Source organism: Dipodomys ordii, unplaced genomic scaffold, assembly GCF_000151885.1.
Source record: "Dipodomys ordii isolate 6190 unplaced genomic scaffold, Dord_2.0 Scaffold1, whole genome shotgun sequence".
Lineage (NCBI taxonomy): Eukaryota > Metazoa > Chordata > Mammalia > Rodentia > Heteromyidae > Dipodomys > Dipodomys ordii.
Genome location: NW_012267217.1, coordinates 42,515,968 through 42,531,639, shown reverse-complemented (window position 1 = coordinate 42,531,639; position 15,672 = coordinate 42,515,968). Strand labels below are relative to the sequence as shown.

Genomic DNA, 15,672 nt, shown 5'->3' with positions numbered 1-15,672 from the left:
GCCGCTCCCGCGTCCTCCCCTCTGGGATGCGCCGCTCGCCCCCCGGCCTGCGGTGGGGACGGGATGGCCGCGCGGCCCGGCCCGGCCCTGGGTCCAATAAATACAGTCACAGTCACGGCGCGGGCGCGGGGTCACAGGGTCACGGGGTCACGGGGTCACAGGTGCCTCTTCATGTGCAGCGCCAGGTGGTCGGAGCGGGAGAAGGCGCGCTCGCACAGGTGGCACTGGAACGGCCGGTGGCCCGTGTGCTTGCGGTAGTGGCGCGTGAGCTCGTCCGAGCGCGCGAACTTCCAGCCGCAGCCGTCCCAGTTGCAGTGGTAAGGCTTCTCTCCTGCGGGGCGAGGGCCGGCCTCAGTTTCCCTCCCTGGGACCGCAGTTCCCGCCAGCGCCGCGGCTGCCGCAGCAGCAGCCATCAGCTCCTCACCCCCCCCCGCCAAGCTGAGCCCCCGCTGCGGGTCCTCACCCGCGGGGACCGGGCTGGAACTCAGCGCCCCGCGCCCTCCGGCTGTCGGGGGAGTGGTCCCCCAGGGTGTCCCAGGCCCGCGCCCGCCCGCCCCGCCCCGCCCCTGCCTCCCCCTCTCTTAAAGCGGACACTTCCTCCCCTGTCGGGGGCCCCACTCTCAGCCCTGGAGAAGCAATCTGGCACCGACCCAAACGACTGGGGCTCTCAAGTAGCGGGACAGAGACCGAGGCTTGGGCGCTGAGACACACAAAACAAAAATGGCCATATGAATTTTAAAGAAGAAGTGGGGGGGGGGCTCAAAGCAACACGTGACGAGCGGCCCGAGGGGGGGACCAGAGCCGAAGGGGTTAAAGTGCTGCCTGACTCCCCTGTGTGTCCACCCTGAGGACCCCGGGCACAAAAGCTGCGTTTTAATTAACGCTCACAAGGTCGCTCGGCGGCCTCGCGTTTGAGCCGAGGGTCTCTGCAAAGCCCAGCCCAGGCCCGGGCCGCCTCGACCCGAGGGGCCGTCCGAGGCCGCTCGGAAGGGCCTGGGGAGTCCAGGACAGGGTTCCTAACACTAACCGACAGACAGACATTTGTCACGCGATGACACGCGCCGCTGGTCCCGCGCGAAGGCGGCTTGGGCGGCCCAAGATAACCGGGGACAGAACCCCAATCAATCACGCCCCGCGACGGGCTAGGAAAGGAGCCGTCGTCTGAGATGAGCAGGGCCTCTGGGCTGTGTGCGTGGTGTTTTTTGAGACAGGGGCTCGCTACGTATCCCACACCCGGCCTTGAACTCCCTGTGTAGCCTCGAAACTCTGGATCCTTCTGCCTCTGCCTCCCCCAAACGCTGGGATCCCAGCCAGGGCTCCACGGCTGGTCTCCAGAGTCACGTTTTCTGGGAAATGCATGGCTTCAGAGTGCTCTTCGGCGGCGTGTTGCTTCCTTCCTCCTCGCAGGCCACACACCCCCAAGGACCAGCACACGCAGCCATCGCACTATCTTGAAACCTCTCGATGGCTTTAAGAAATCAGAAATGTACTGATTTCTTTCAAGGCAAACTCTTTCCAGCCTCAAACTTAGAATTAGCGAAAGAAAACCCAGACACTAGGACGTAATGCATTTCACAGTCAGTAAGACTCACTGGGATTTGTTTGAACTCAGGGCTTGACACTCCCTGGGCTTGCACTCTGCCACTTGAGACACACCTCCACTTGTGCTTTTTGTGATTATTTTGGAGATGGAATCCCAGGGACTTTTCTGCCCCCACTAGTTTCCAGCCACAATCCTCTGATCTCAACCTCCTCAATATTAGGATTATAGGCATGCCCCACTGGCACCCAGTTTAAGACACTTTTTTAGCCCCCATACTTACTGAAATCAAGAGGCATTTACACATCCTGGACTCATGATGTTGTTTGCCTGCCTGATGGCAGCATTGCCACCACGTACAATATACAGATGTTACTGTTCAGATCATTTCAAATGGGTCCGATGAAACCCCCAACTCCTAAAAGGAAAGGAATTGGCAGACATTGGAGTAGCTCAGACTTGGAAAGAGATTTTTCCCGGGAAAAGAGAGATTTCATGGTACTCAGTAGACACTATGTGGAAAATGAACTATGCAATTTGTGGGCAGGGACGGGGGAGAGAAACTGGGGGAAAGGAAAGGAAGGAGTGACATTGTCCAAGAAGAATTGTATTCATTACCAGACTTGGTAATGAATGGTAACCCTCTGTACAATACCTTAATAACAATAAAATTATTTTTTTAAAAAAAGGTTAACTCGGAGGAAAGGAATAAAGATTTTCCTAGAGAAAGCAAACTTTCAAGAACCAAAAATATTCTCTCAGAGCTTACGTGTAAGAGTGATGGGTGGGATTTAGTAAATGCTATTTGTCTTTCTGGGAGCCCCTTGTTACTCAGTAAGTACATTATTTCTTAATGTATTTTGGGAATCCATATTTGAACAGTTAAACTACATACTTCATCCTCCCGTTCCAAATTAAAAAAAAAAAAAACGGGGAGTGAGAGTGACTTCTTGACTATTATTGCTGAATGGCCAAGCTAGTCAACTATATCTCCCGCGGGGTATGGGGTTAAAACACCACTGAGAAGGAAAATGAATCCTGGATGTTAACCTGAAATTATTGATAATGGGTTAGATTTAGCAGAGTGTGGGTGGCTCACATCTGTAATCCTAGCTACTCAGAAGGCTGAGATCTAAGGATCTTCATTCAAAGCCAGCGGAGACAGGAAAGTCCATGAGACTCCAATCTCCAATACAATACTCAAAAAGCCAGAAGTGAGCTCAAGTGATAGAGCACTAGCCTTGAGGAAAAAAAAAAACAAACAACAACTTAGGGGCAGTGCTCAGGCTCTGAGTTCAAGCCCCAGCATCAGAGTGCGCTAACACTCACGCACCCCCTGCCCCCGCTAAGTATCAGAATTAAAACAGAATAGGATCAGCTGCTTAAAAGAAAATCCCGGATTCAACAGGGGAGCAGTCTTACAATCTGATACATCACCCACACTTTTGCTAGCACAGAAGAAAATAATATTGTAAGAAAAATGATACTGAATGGAAAATCACAGCCATTAACAACTGATTCAATACAGTAATATAGAAAAGTTGAACTCTAAATCTGAAGCTGCCTTTTGGAATACTTTAGCCCATTTCACCTATATTTTCCCTTTATATTCTTACAAGATTGACATAGAAATAATCCAAGTCAAAGTTTTAAAGAGTTCTTTGACAAGTATGAAAATGTTCAATTATTATGCTATGGTTCAGCGGAGAGAATTTTTCTTCCAACACAATCCTATCATAAACATGAAAGGAAATGCCATTCTACCTGAGATATCTGCCTAGCAGTAATGAGTACATTTTGTAGAACTTCATTATCTAGGAGGCGTAAGATTAAAAAGTTCTAGTTTTCCCATGTATTTTTAACATGTAAGTCCGAACACATTTATTCAGCAAGTAGTTATCTAACCAACTCTAATCTGGTCAAAGGCAGATTTGTATACACCCCATTTTCTCCCCCAACATATTTAGTCTATGATGGAAAAAAGGATCATATGTAGGAGTTATATGACCTACTCAAAATCATCCCAAATCATTACAATAATGCAGACATCGCTTGCACAGGTAAGACAATTAAGATAACACTTTGCTAATAATGTCTTAAGGGAACCATTGTAGCGAAAACTTGGATCTCACTGATACAATGAATTAGATCACATGAAACTTGGGATGGCAGCATATCTTTTTCCCCAAGTTACATTACTGGGCACTTTCTTTCGTTCTCTTTCTTTCTTTTTTTGTTGGTCGTGGGGCTTGAACTCTGGGCGTTGTCCCTGTGCTCTTCAGCTCAAGGCGAGTATTCTACCACTTGAGCTACAGTGCCACTTCCAGTTTTCTGGTGGTTTATTGGAGATAAGAGTCTCATGGACTTTCCTGCTCAGGCTGGCTTTGAAACATGATCCTCAGATCTCAGCCTCCTGAGTAGTTAGGATCATAGGTGTGAGTCACTGGTGCCTGGCTACTTTATTCTTATATGCTTATAGTCAGGTGAAGTCGTTGTGACACCTTTTCCAAATAGCCTAGCATCTTACCTCTTAAGAGTAGATGTCAGTCTGTGTCGGATACCTCAGTGTTAGCCTAATGTTAATGCCTTAGGTTTGATCCAAATACGAAAAAGGAAGGAAGGATGGATGGAAGGAAGAAAGGGAGGGAGGGAAGATATGTTCTCTTTAAGGGTAAATAATTCCCCTATATGTCCCTTAGTTGGCTCCTCTCTATAAACAAACAAAAATCATTTGCAAAGTAGAGGGCAAGATTGTAAGGTTATTTTCAGGTGATGATGCAAATGAGTTAAATCCTGGTCTATCTTAAGATTTAATATCTAATATCCTCAAAGTCAACAAACCACTAAATATCTTTATATACAAAAAATCTTTATATACAAAGATAAACCACCAGACCTAAAAATTTTTAGTATATTACTTTTAGGTCATGTGCCAGTGATTCACACCTATAATCTTAGCTACTCAAGAATCACAGATACAATGGATCACAGTTCAATAAGAGTCCCTGTGTTAATCAACTGCTGTCCACAGTAACATACCTGTCATAAGGGGACATACATAGGAGAATCACAGCCCAGGCATACACTTGAGACCCTATTTGAAAACTAATGTAGGAGAAAGGGTTAGGGGCATAAGTTAAAAGGTAGAATACCTACCTAAAAAGTGTAATACACTGAATTCCATCCCCAGTAACACTGAAAAATAAAAATTTTCTTCAACATACCAGATGTAGGCAAAAGAGAAGGCATGGACAGGAATGGGCTAAAAGGTTAAGATCTTAATATCTTTCCCTTCATAGATTTAAAAGTATGAACAATGTACATGTTGAGCTTTCCTGCTATAGTCTTCGAATGCTTAGTCTTCCTCAAACTAGTCTTTTCCACATCAACATTTTGGGCATATGCTTTCTTTACACAAAGGTAGTTTGGGCATTTGTTTTAAACACTTCTTCACCAATTTTTAATATATCTTATTCCTTTCCATTTTTGTTCTCATTCTTCCTTTCCCTTACATTCACCCTTTTATGTTGGTTGTTTTTAACAGAAACACTGTAGTCCTTCAAGATAGCACTTTTAACTTCTGGGGATAATCTGGACTGAAAAGTTACTAACCTCAAACTTTGTTCCTTTTTTCAGAAACAACATTTTGTTTTATTATGAAAATATACTGGTTTCTCACTCAAGATAGAGTCGGGGCAGGACAAAGTATGAGCCAGGTTGTTCCTTTCTTATATTAAAAACAATTCAAATTTGGACATGTTAAATCTCTAAACCTTAGAGATTAATGAATGGCCATTTTTTGGAATGCTAAATAAGCACCTTTCCTATCTATGTCAGTACAAATGAGCACACATACCACATGATTTTTATGGTGAAGAATTGTTTAAGTTACCACTCTGATAGTAGTAATAAGAGCATCTTGGCTCATTCTAACTGCACAGGGAAATGAAGCTAGTGGTGAAAGATGGGTGAATTTGTACAAAGTACTGAAATTAATGTTTTGTGTGATAGCATTCGCCAGCTCCTAAATACAGATATATTTTAGAAATATTTCATAGAACAACTAAACATAGTTCCTATAGGTAGCCTTCAGAGATTCTGAATAAGTCTCTGTCCTTGACTAAACAAGGGAGGTCTCAGCTATCCATACAGAATATTGTCATCCAGCAGCAGATCGGCAATGGTTACTTTTAGCATAATTAGTTGCTCAAAGATTCCATATGTGTTTTAAATAAAAATGTACTTTTTCTCATTTGTTAAAGTCATCCAAAGCTATGTCCTCGAAAGTGATGACTTAAAAAGAGAGAGTAGCTGTGGTCTTTTCATACAATGAAGTCCCCCATACTGAAAACTCTATTTTTAAAAAATTTTTGACAGTCCTGGTTTGAACCTGGGGCCTCAGTTTGTCACTTTGTCACTCAACCACTTGAACCACACTTCCAGCCCTGCTTTTTGCCAGTTATATCGGAGATCTAGCAAACTTCTCTGTCACACTGGTTTCAAAATGATCTTCTGGATCTAAGCCTCCTGACCACAGGTGTGAGGTACTGCTGCTGCCCTGCTTGAAAACGATTTTCTCTCTCTTTAAATTCTGTTCACTGGCTAACTTGCCAAACATACAGACTTATTCTCCCTTTCCTTTTGGAGGGCTGGTCGTGGCTACAAATTTTAACATATTCTGCAGCTGCAGCCTCCCTCTTATCTTTTTTTTTTTTTTTTGTACATTGTTTCTTCACAGCAACATCTGGCATTTGTATTGTAAGACACACGAAGTAACAAGAAACCGAATCTTGGGTGCTTTGGTCCTGGGTTTCTTACCTTCTTTGTTTAAGGGCTTTCTGACAACTTACTGGTAAACATCATCTTTGTTGGAGAATTTAAAAAAAAAAAATTGCAGATTCTTCTAGCTCTTTAGGCTCCAAGCAAGGACGCACTACAATACTAATATATCACTCGGCCCAAGATACCCTGGTCTCTTCTTTATTTTTACAATTATCAGACTGAACATCCAAACCATAGCCTCAAGCAGATTTGCCCTTTCTTCAGTTTCTTTTGATCCGTAAGGAGCAAGCGCAAGCGCAAGCGCATGCCCTCCTCAATAGCAGGCCCACTGAGCCGGGGTTCAAGACCCCGTTTCAGACGGAAGCCGTGTTTGTCCCTCACACCACGAACTGCGGCCACAGATCCTCCCGTTCCACACAGCGTCAGCTGCAACTTCTGCAGCCATACACTGCACATAGAAAGTAGAAGTCGCTTTCTGCCTCGGCTGGCTGCCATGTGTCTCGGAAAAAGCGTTTGGCGAAGGGGGGGTCAGGGGAAATCAAACTGAAAAAAGAAGCAGGCTCTCAAAGTTCACCCCTGACTGCACCCACTCCGGAAAGGACACTGACAATTTTGAGCAAGACAGAATCGAAGGGATCGAGTGATACGGAACCTTGGTGGAGGGACTAACACAGTCTGAGGGAGAGCAAGATCACTGTAACTACATGTTGGATTGAAACCCCTTTGTATACTATTTAAATAAAATTTTAACTTAAAATCATAATAAAATTGTTTTGAAACTACTGTGACTTCTGCTATGCCTTTCCCTCCCCCCCCCAAAAAAAGCAGGTTATTTGACATATCTCACCAAAATAGGAATCTACGGGACTGATTATGTATAGTTGGTAAGAGCAAAGAGAGTTATGAATTACATTAGTTCCCTATTAGCCAGGATGAAGAAGAGGAAGATAAAGGATTAAATTTTATTTATGTGGAATATTTTGTACGAACACTTTAATAAAATGTGGGGAAAACAAACCTCAAAAAAAGTACAAATTTTGCATTGTCACCTGCTTCAATGAGCTTCTGGCTGTTGTTGGGAAGGAAATGCTCAGCTTTATCTGGAAGCAGCTAATTGCCTCCAAAGCACCTTGAATGGCAGCAAATGATTCTATTTGAATATACGCTGCTGCTGTGAGGAAAAACCTCAACAATCATTTGATTTTTTTTGTAGCGTCTATTTAAAAAAATAAAAAAAATAAGTGGAGTTCATTATTGTGATATGTGAAGAGCATATATCTTGTAATGATAAGGCATTAGGCATTAGATGTATTACTAGGTCTTTTTCCCCCCTTTCTTTCTTTGCAGTGCTAGGATTGAACCTCTCACCTTAAAAATATTAGGCAGGTGCTTCCCTCAGTACATTGTGTTCTGTTCTTTCCCCCCACCTCCACATATTTATTAGCATCAATTAGTTGTACAATTGAGTTGCGTTTTGACACATCCATTTATGCATACAATATACCCTTTAATCACTCTCCCCATCTGTCATGCTCCCCCTGTCCATTCCCTTCTCCCTCCCACTTTTGCCCAATCCCCCCACCACCCCTGTAGCGTGCAGACGGACGCGCAAGGGCACGCACGCGGGCGCGCACAGACAGACACACACCGAACCTGTTTTACATTCCTGTCCTTTTTTTCTCCTTTATTTTGTTTTTGGGTTTTTTTTTTTTTTTGCCCTAACCAGGACTTAAACTCACAACTTCACATCCTCATTTGGCTTTTCCTGCCGGAACTCTACCACTAGAGCCACATTCCAGTCCCACCTTCTTACTGGCTAAATGGAGATAATCTCGAGGACTTTTCTTCCCCAGGCCAGACTTCAAACTGTCATCCTCAAATCTCAGCATGAGCCACCAGCGCCTCGATCAAGCATTCATTTTTAATATTGGGCAGGGAGGAGGCATGTGTAAAATTTTTGTGAGGTTTATTTATTTGCCTTTTAGGATTTGATTATATTCTTGGCAAACATTTTTTAAAAAGTATTCTTGATGCAGCTGCAGACATCCAGACCTAAGGAACCACTTCTCCCAGGGTTAACTAATTCCTAGACATAGCTAGGAATTTATTTGTTTAATTAAATTTGTTAATTTAACTGCCAGCACACTTCTGATATGCAAAGCAACCATTCCCAAAACTCTCCTTTAATTAGACCACTATACTCCCTGGACACTATCCTCTTCCCTAATGAATGGAATCAGGTGCCAGACAACTTTCGATCCCTGGAGATAAGTCCCGGCCCCCGGGGCTACTGAAATGATTCTAACTACTCAATCCTAAAGCTACCACGGGTTTACCTCACTTTGCTCATTCATTACTTAGAATGATAGGGAAGTCTCTTTCTCTCTCTCAGTCAACTAGAGTAGATAGGAGGCCCTTCCTTCTTGTCCCCCGTGCGGGCACCGAGCCTCCTGGTGCAGAACCTGGCCCTAAACATCCTGTCTTGGGGACCAGGAGAATAATAATAATATGCCTCTTCCTTCCTGATGATCACTTTCATGTTTGTATCTTACTCTACCTGCTTAAAACATGTCCGAGTATACATTAGAATAAATGGTGTAGCGAGCAGAATAATTGGAACCAGAAGGCACTAATGAGTCTGTCAGCTGCTCTGGGCTCAATAACTGGCCCCACAGACCCCGCCGCTGCCAGAGACGACATCACCGGTGTGGGCATGCCTGATGCTTAACTGCTACCATTTGTATTGTTTCTCATCTCCTAAGCTGAAATAGGAATTCGGAAGAACCGAAGATCTTTGCCTGCAGGGAGCAAAGCTACGTGGCTCTTGGATACAGAACAATCCCCCGTGCACCATCACGGCCACGTGGAATGCTACCTGTGCTGCCGGCTAGGAGAGAGCCATGCCGGTAGTGCCATCAAACGTTCCAAAATGATAAATATGGGGGAAAATATACCACAAATGGTTCCAAAAAGGCTAACGGAAAAGGATCGCCCTGAATAATTCCAGACTGTCAATACTAGATCTCAGTCTTCACTTATTTGTTCTAATCAATACACCTGATCTGACAAGCCCTGGAGGCTCGCCCTGGTTAGATGCTTTTTAGTAAAGCGACTCACAACAATAAATATGAAGAAAGATCTATCATCTCAAAAGCTTCTCAGTGTCACTGATGTAATCACAAAGGCCGAAGACTCTGCCTATCTCCAGGAGCAAGCTTAGGTGTGCAAATCACACAGATAACTGATCTCATAGTGCTACACCTGCCCCCCAACACACACACACACACACACACACACACACACACTTTTTCCCCCTTTTTTTCAGCCATGCCTTGAGCCTGCACTTTGCTGGTTAATTGCAGATAAAGCCTCGGAGACTTTTTCTGCCCTAGCTAGCTTCAAACATCGATCCTCCAAGCCTTGGTCTCCTGAGTGCTAAGATTATTGGTTTGAGCCACAGGCATCTGGTTCCCATTTGGGTATTGATAGCATTCTAGGGCTAAACCTAAATATTAATTTGGGCAGATGGGGCTGGGCAGTCAAAACAGGGCATATACGTCGATCGGGCATGTATCATATGGCCCGAGGACCAGATGTTTCCCCACCCTGAATTAAAGCAATATTCCTGGGATTAAAATACATTCGAGGACAATACACAAAGCACTGAGTGACCAGTCTGACAGTGCTAAGGCTGTGTATTAATTTGTCAGATTACTTTGACAGTTATTTTGATCTGAAGGAGAATTATCAGATCACTGTCACTAATATTGGGGAAATTCTCAAGTCTGGTTTTCTAACCAGTTTTTGAAGTTTTAAGTTGGAGTGTGTGTTTTTTAATGTCCTAAGAAACATGGCAAATATTTCCTCTGCAGTGCTAGCTACCACAATTGCTAGTGTTTTGTCTGGTTTTTCCTCAAAGCCGTTAAGGTGGTGTGTAAGTATGTGTAACAGTAATTAAACTCATTCAATGCCCGGAAGAATAGTGTGCTCCCTCCCCTATAAAATTTTTACTGATTACAAACGATTCGTGACAACAGTAGAAAGAACCTAGGTGGTTACTGTATAAAATTTGTATGCAGGAGACAGTCACTCTTCCTGTAGGCAATGCACTGGAATAAGAAGATTGTTTATTTGTTTGTACTCAGGACTTCACTCTTGTTAGCCTGGCTTTTTGCTAGTTTGTTGGGGATTTTTCTGCCCAGACTGGCTTCAAATCGCAATGCTCTGTAGTCTTAGCATCCGCAGCTAGGATTACCATAGCTAGGATCACCAGTTCCTGGTTTATTCTTGAACTTTGTAGAATATTGTATAATGTGATGTCCTCGTTCTGCAGATATACGAAAAATTTTTTCTAGGGCTCAAATGTAGCTCAATATTAGAACTCTTACCTAGTGTGTGTATTGACCTGGGCTCTAAAAAAAAAAATCCTAATTCTATTCCAACAACTTGAGAAAATCTCCCATCTACAGCTGGACATTTGTAAACCTCATTTTCAAGTGTTTCAAGTAGCTGTGTGCCTGTTACCATGGCAACTAAAATGGGCCTCTCTGAAAAGGACAGCCAAGAAATCATGCAAAATGAAATTCCTCGCTGGATGTACACAATCAGATCTGAGAGTACCTGAATTAAGTGGTGCCGGCAACATCAGCGCAAGCGGCACAACACAGCCTTAGTTCTCAGATTTCTAACATGATCGTGGATCTTCTTACAGCAATTACAGGACCCTCTAATTCCATGTTCACTGGGAAAATAACTTCTAACATATACAGTATGTCTAAAAGGTTAGAAATAATTTTTCCATAGCTATTCCTGAGAAACCACATAAACGGCATTTGTTTCACATATTTTTCTAAAATACCTGCAACACAGCCAAGCTCAGTTTCCAAACCTGAAAAATGTACTTCTAACTCATTTTATTTAGAAATCATATAATCACCTTTAGTTATTATAAACTGAAGCATTTAAGCAGTCACCATTTAAAAAAAATCACAGGTGAATTCAGGAAAAGTTTTTCGTGACAGTTGCAGATTTACGCTTACTGGTTTATTATAAAGGAAAAAGGTAGGAACGAACAGCATGACGGAAGCAGTGCCTAGAGTCGGGGATACGGAGGGGAGCTTGGGGCTTTCAAGCCCTCCAGGCATGGCCAGAAGCTCCCTTTGTCCTTTTTCACTTTTCAGACTCTCCACATGCCCTTTACTCCCTTCTCTTTCATACGCCCAAATCAACTCGGCCGAAATCGGAACACAGCCTCGCTGTTTCTCCTACTGTTGGTAGTTACTGAACAAAATCTGTTTCACTGCTTTAACTAATAAACCACTGCAGGGTTTTCTTTTTTCTTTTCAATTTTAATCATTTATCTTTATTGATAAAAATAGGTTCCTACTTACTCTCCAACTGAAATCTAAGGGTTTTTTTCTTTTTTAAATGGAATGGAAAACTCGCTAAAAAAAAAAAAAATAACAATAAAGCAAATGTCTGAACACCCAAGACCTTAAAATTATATCCGAGTAACAAGAGCAAGAATAAATTCACTCAACACATTTGTTTACAAAAATAATTATGAAGTAATGTTTTATAGTAGAGCCGCTATATGTATTGCCTCAAGATTTAATCTCAATATGTAGCTTATTCCCCTCACTTAGATAAAAACTAAAATTTAAATGGATGTACCATTAAATGAAAAAAATACTAAAAACCAATAGAAACATTTAAAAATAAAAAGCTTATTGATTTATAAATCTTCATTAAGGCTTCTGAGTGGAAAAATCTATTTAATGATTAAAATCCATCAGTCCGACACATTACAGTCATCCCAAACGTAAGATAGAAAATTGCTAAAGTAAAAATGAGTTTAAATTTTGCCAATGTAAATTTATACAGAAAAGTCACCATGTTGAAAAATGACTTATTGAACAAATTATATACCCCAAAGTACTATTTCTTACTTGCACTCAGTTTAATAAACATAATAAATAATGTATAATAAATATAAATGAGTATTTAATAATAAATAAATACAAATTAGTATTTAATCATATTTGATACGCATCATTTTATCCTAATTGCTATGAGATTTAAAAACCAGATTTCAATAGATACTAAAACACATTTCTGTATCTGGTGAGTTTTTTTAATGAATAATTCATTTAATATATACATATTTTTTAAACACATATTGTAAATCTACAGCTTTCTACATCCCTTTCCAAATGAAAGGTAATAAGAAAAAGCGTACAGATTATGTGGACCAGATGGGTCTTAAAAACAAATCAAGAGATTGTTTTTTTTGAAATTTGAATCTACTTTTTCTTTATCTCAAGAGTAATTACTTTAAAAAGAAAAAAAAAAGGTTCCAGCAGGAGGGAATTGTGCTAACAAGGAGGATGAAGAAGGTTGAATAAGATGGAAATAGGTTGCTGGCAACTATGAAAACAGAATGATGAAACCTGTTGAAACTGTTTTGAGAAGAGGAAGGTGGACAGGGAGAATGATAGCGGGTGAGATTGACTGGAATATACTGTAAATATTGAAAAGGTAACAATGACATCCCTTTGTATAACTAATGTAGCTAATTTTTTTTTAAAAAAGTGTTTCATGGCCAGCTGAGTTCTGAATCAATTTGAAGTGATCATACCTAAGTTGTTATATCAAACATATCTATTCTGTTGGCTAAATTAAGCATGTAACATTCTTAAATATCCACCAGAAAACAGAAAACTGTCATTATTGACTAAGAACCAAAAATTATTCTTCCAAAGGAGGAGTTTGACCTACTAGATGTCTGTTATAAGATATACTTAATATAATTTCTTTTATGTGTTTATATAATTCATTATATTTCTTCATTAAAAATAGCATTCCTTCTCTTTACTTCTTGAAATGATGTTTGTATATGTAAAAGAGGTATAGTCTATTGTGAGCTAAATATCACTATGGTAAATTAGTTTTAATTAAATTACCTCTTGTTTGTGGTACATATAAGACATTCCTGCAGTCATTAGCCTGAACTTTTTCCTTGCTTTCTTTTCTTTCTTTTCTTCCTTTCTTTCTTTCTTTCTTTCTTTCTTTCCTTTCTTCCTTCCTTCCTTCCTTTTTTTCTTTCTCTTTCTTTCTTTCTCTCTCTCTCTCTCTTTCTTTTGTCATTTGTGGGGACTGAACTCTGGGCCCGGGTGCTGTCCCTCAGCTCTTCAGCTCAAGGCTAGTACTCTACCACTTGAACCACAGTGCCACTTCTGGCTTTTTTTGCTTATGTGGTGCTGAGGAATCGAACTCAGGACCTCATGCATGCAAGACAACCATTCTTCCACTGAATCACCTTCCCAGCCTGAATTTTCTTTAACAAATAATTTTAATTCATGAGGAAATAAACAATCATTAAAGATGAAGTCTCATGATACATAAGCCACTTATTATTTCTGACACAAAATGAGATTCTTTCATTCAAGTGTCATTTTAAAATTGGAATAATTCTATATATTCATGAACAACATGTATTGGGAATATTTAAGTTTATCTACATACCATCCAGTACCACTGCAGAAAAACCTTGTTAAGTTAGCAGTAATGGTGAAAAAACTTTCATTTGTTCATCAACTAAAGCAACCCAATTTTCTACTTTTCAATTATCTTGGAATAAAGTTTATGACTATTAATTATACATATTTTCATTGCTATCTCTTGGCCAGGGAATTTTACATTATAGACTCTAGTGTGGAAGGCCCTCAAAATTGCTTGGTACATGACTGGATAGACACACATGCTTCTCACCAGCTACTCACTGTCTGTCCATTTCTTCTGACAATTTTGTATGGCTTCAAATAATGTTATAAATATCCAAATGGCCCTTGGCAGGAAAAAAAAAGGTTTTCCACCCTTTACAGAAAGGAAACAAAGATTACTTGAAACTGAGTTTTCTGTTCATCCATTTGTTCCTTCACATATAGGCTGGTCCTAGTGATTATGTGGAACAATGTACAAAGCTCCAGATTTGGGAATGCTTCAACTTTCCCTCAGACTCGGTCACTCTTGATCCCAAATACTGACCAATTATGCATCATCTGATGATGCATCATCCTTCCTAAGGTTCAAAAATGATTCTCCAGTTATCTGAAGAATCTCTCTCAAGCTTTTGTTTTCTTATTCAAATCGAAATATTTGTTCGTAAACCTTGCAACCTAGCTGCTTGCCAGTTTTAATGGCTTTCCTCATTACTGCTGCTTTTTCCATTATCTGGTCAACATGTGCTTGCAACTCGTTGGAATGCTGCTCTTTTAACTACATTAGTATACCTGGATCATATTTTTTTTGATAGCCATTAGCAATCTAAACATTTGTTCTCAATACTTGCTCCAAGGCAGACCAATGCTCTTGAAGGGATGCTGGCAATTTTTTTTCTCTCTCCCTTGATGTGATTCTGATTTGTTGGTTTTCTTACTGGATTTCTAGAACTAATGTGGACTATGGCCGATGTCTTGCAACTTCATTAAGTTCTTGATTTTCTTCCTGATAATGTTTCATTGCTTTTGCTAGCTATAGTCTGCTCAATCAGAGAATTTGCTGCACCGGCATGATCTCTCAATCTTTCAACAAGGGCTTTAGGATCAGCAAGTGCCTTCTCAATTATGCAACTCATTTCTAAAGGAGTACTCGGCTCTCAATCACTGGCAGCCATCAGTTGTGATGACTAGGACCCAAAGCCTTTGCCAACCAGGACCCATGTACCCAAGGCAAGAGACTTCATACACCTATTCTGCCTCTTCAGTAAATATGGCAGAGCTGCGTAAAGACTGTGGTAGGATAGGTAGGATAGCCTGCTGAGATCAGCTCCCTACTCGCTCTACCTCCTCCAGCACACCATCCGATGCTTATCTATCACAGTCACTGGTGCTATGACTAAATGATTGAAACTGTCTGAATCTAAACTATCCAAATAACCACAATGACCTAAATCACAACTACTAATGGTGGATGGTTAACTGATGGATTGAGCATGACCAATCAAGCGATGGTTAACGGGACTTGCTTGGGTGTCCTGTGATGCATTCTACTCTCAATCCAATGCTCTCGATGGAAAAGCATCTGGTGAGAATCGTTTTGGTTCCTACCATTTTCAGTGTCCTTCCTTTCTCAGGCTAGATTTGAATAACAGGATTCTCCCCCAAAAGTGTTTCCTATGCTGAATTTCTCTTTGAGGTTCTGTGTGTTGAGTTGGGTTAATTCCCTGACTAGAAATTCTCTCCCCCTATTCAACTCCTTATAAGGACTTTCTATGTAATTCATTTGCACTCACAAGAACTTCTGTCAATTCATACTTTTTCAATTCAAACCCCTGCTAGCTATAATCTTCA

At 41.2% G+C, this 15,672-nt stretch overlaps 1 protein-coding gene and 1 pseudogene across 1 annotated transcript; both read right to left on the bottom strand.

Annotated features, from left to right (window-relative positions):
• Positions 1-6: 6 nt before the first annotated feature.
• On the bottom strand, positions 7-506 carry LOC105999595 (Krueppel-like factor 2). The gene has a single exon (XM_013034702.1). It carries the CDS (start codon positions 411-413, stop codon positions 156-158), a length of 258 nt encoding a protein of 85 aa, XP_012890156.1. The 5' UTR covers positions 414-506; the 3' UTR covers positions 7-155.
• Positions 507-14,371: 13,865 nt separating this feature from the next.
• On the bottom strand, positions 14,372-14,957 carry LOC105985643 (annotated as a pseudogene).
• Positions 14,958-15,672: the final 715 nt, after the last annotated feature.

What these genes read in the sequence shown, in the direction of transcription:
- LOC105999595 (XM_013034702.1), bottom strand. Translation starts at nt 413, where the DNA reads ATGGCTGCTGCTGCGGCAGCCGCGGCGCTGGCGGGAACTGCGGTCCCA.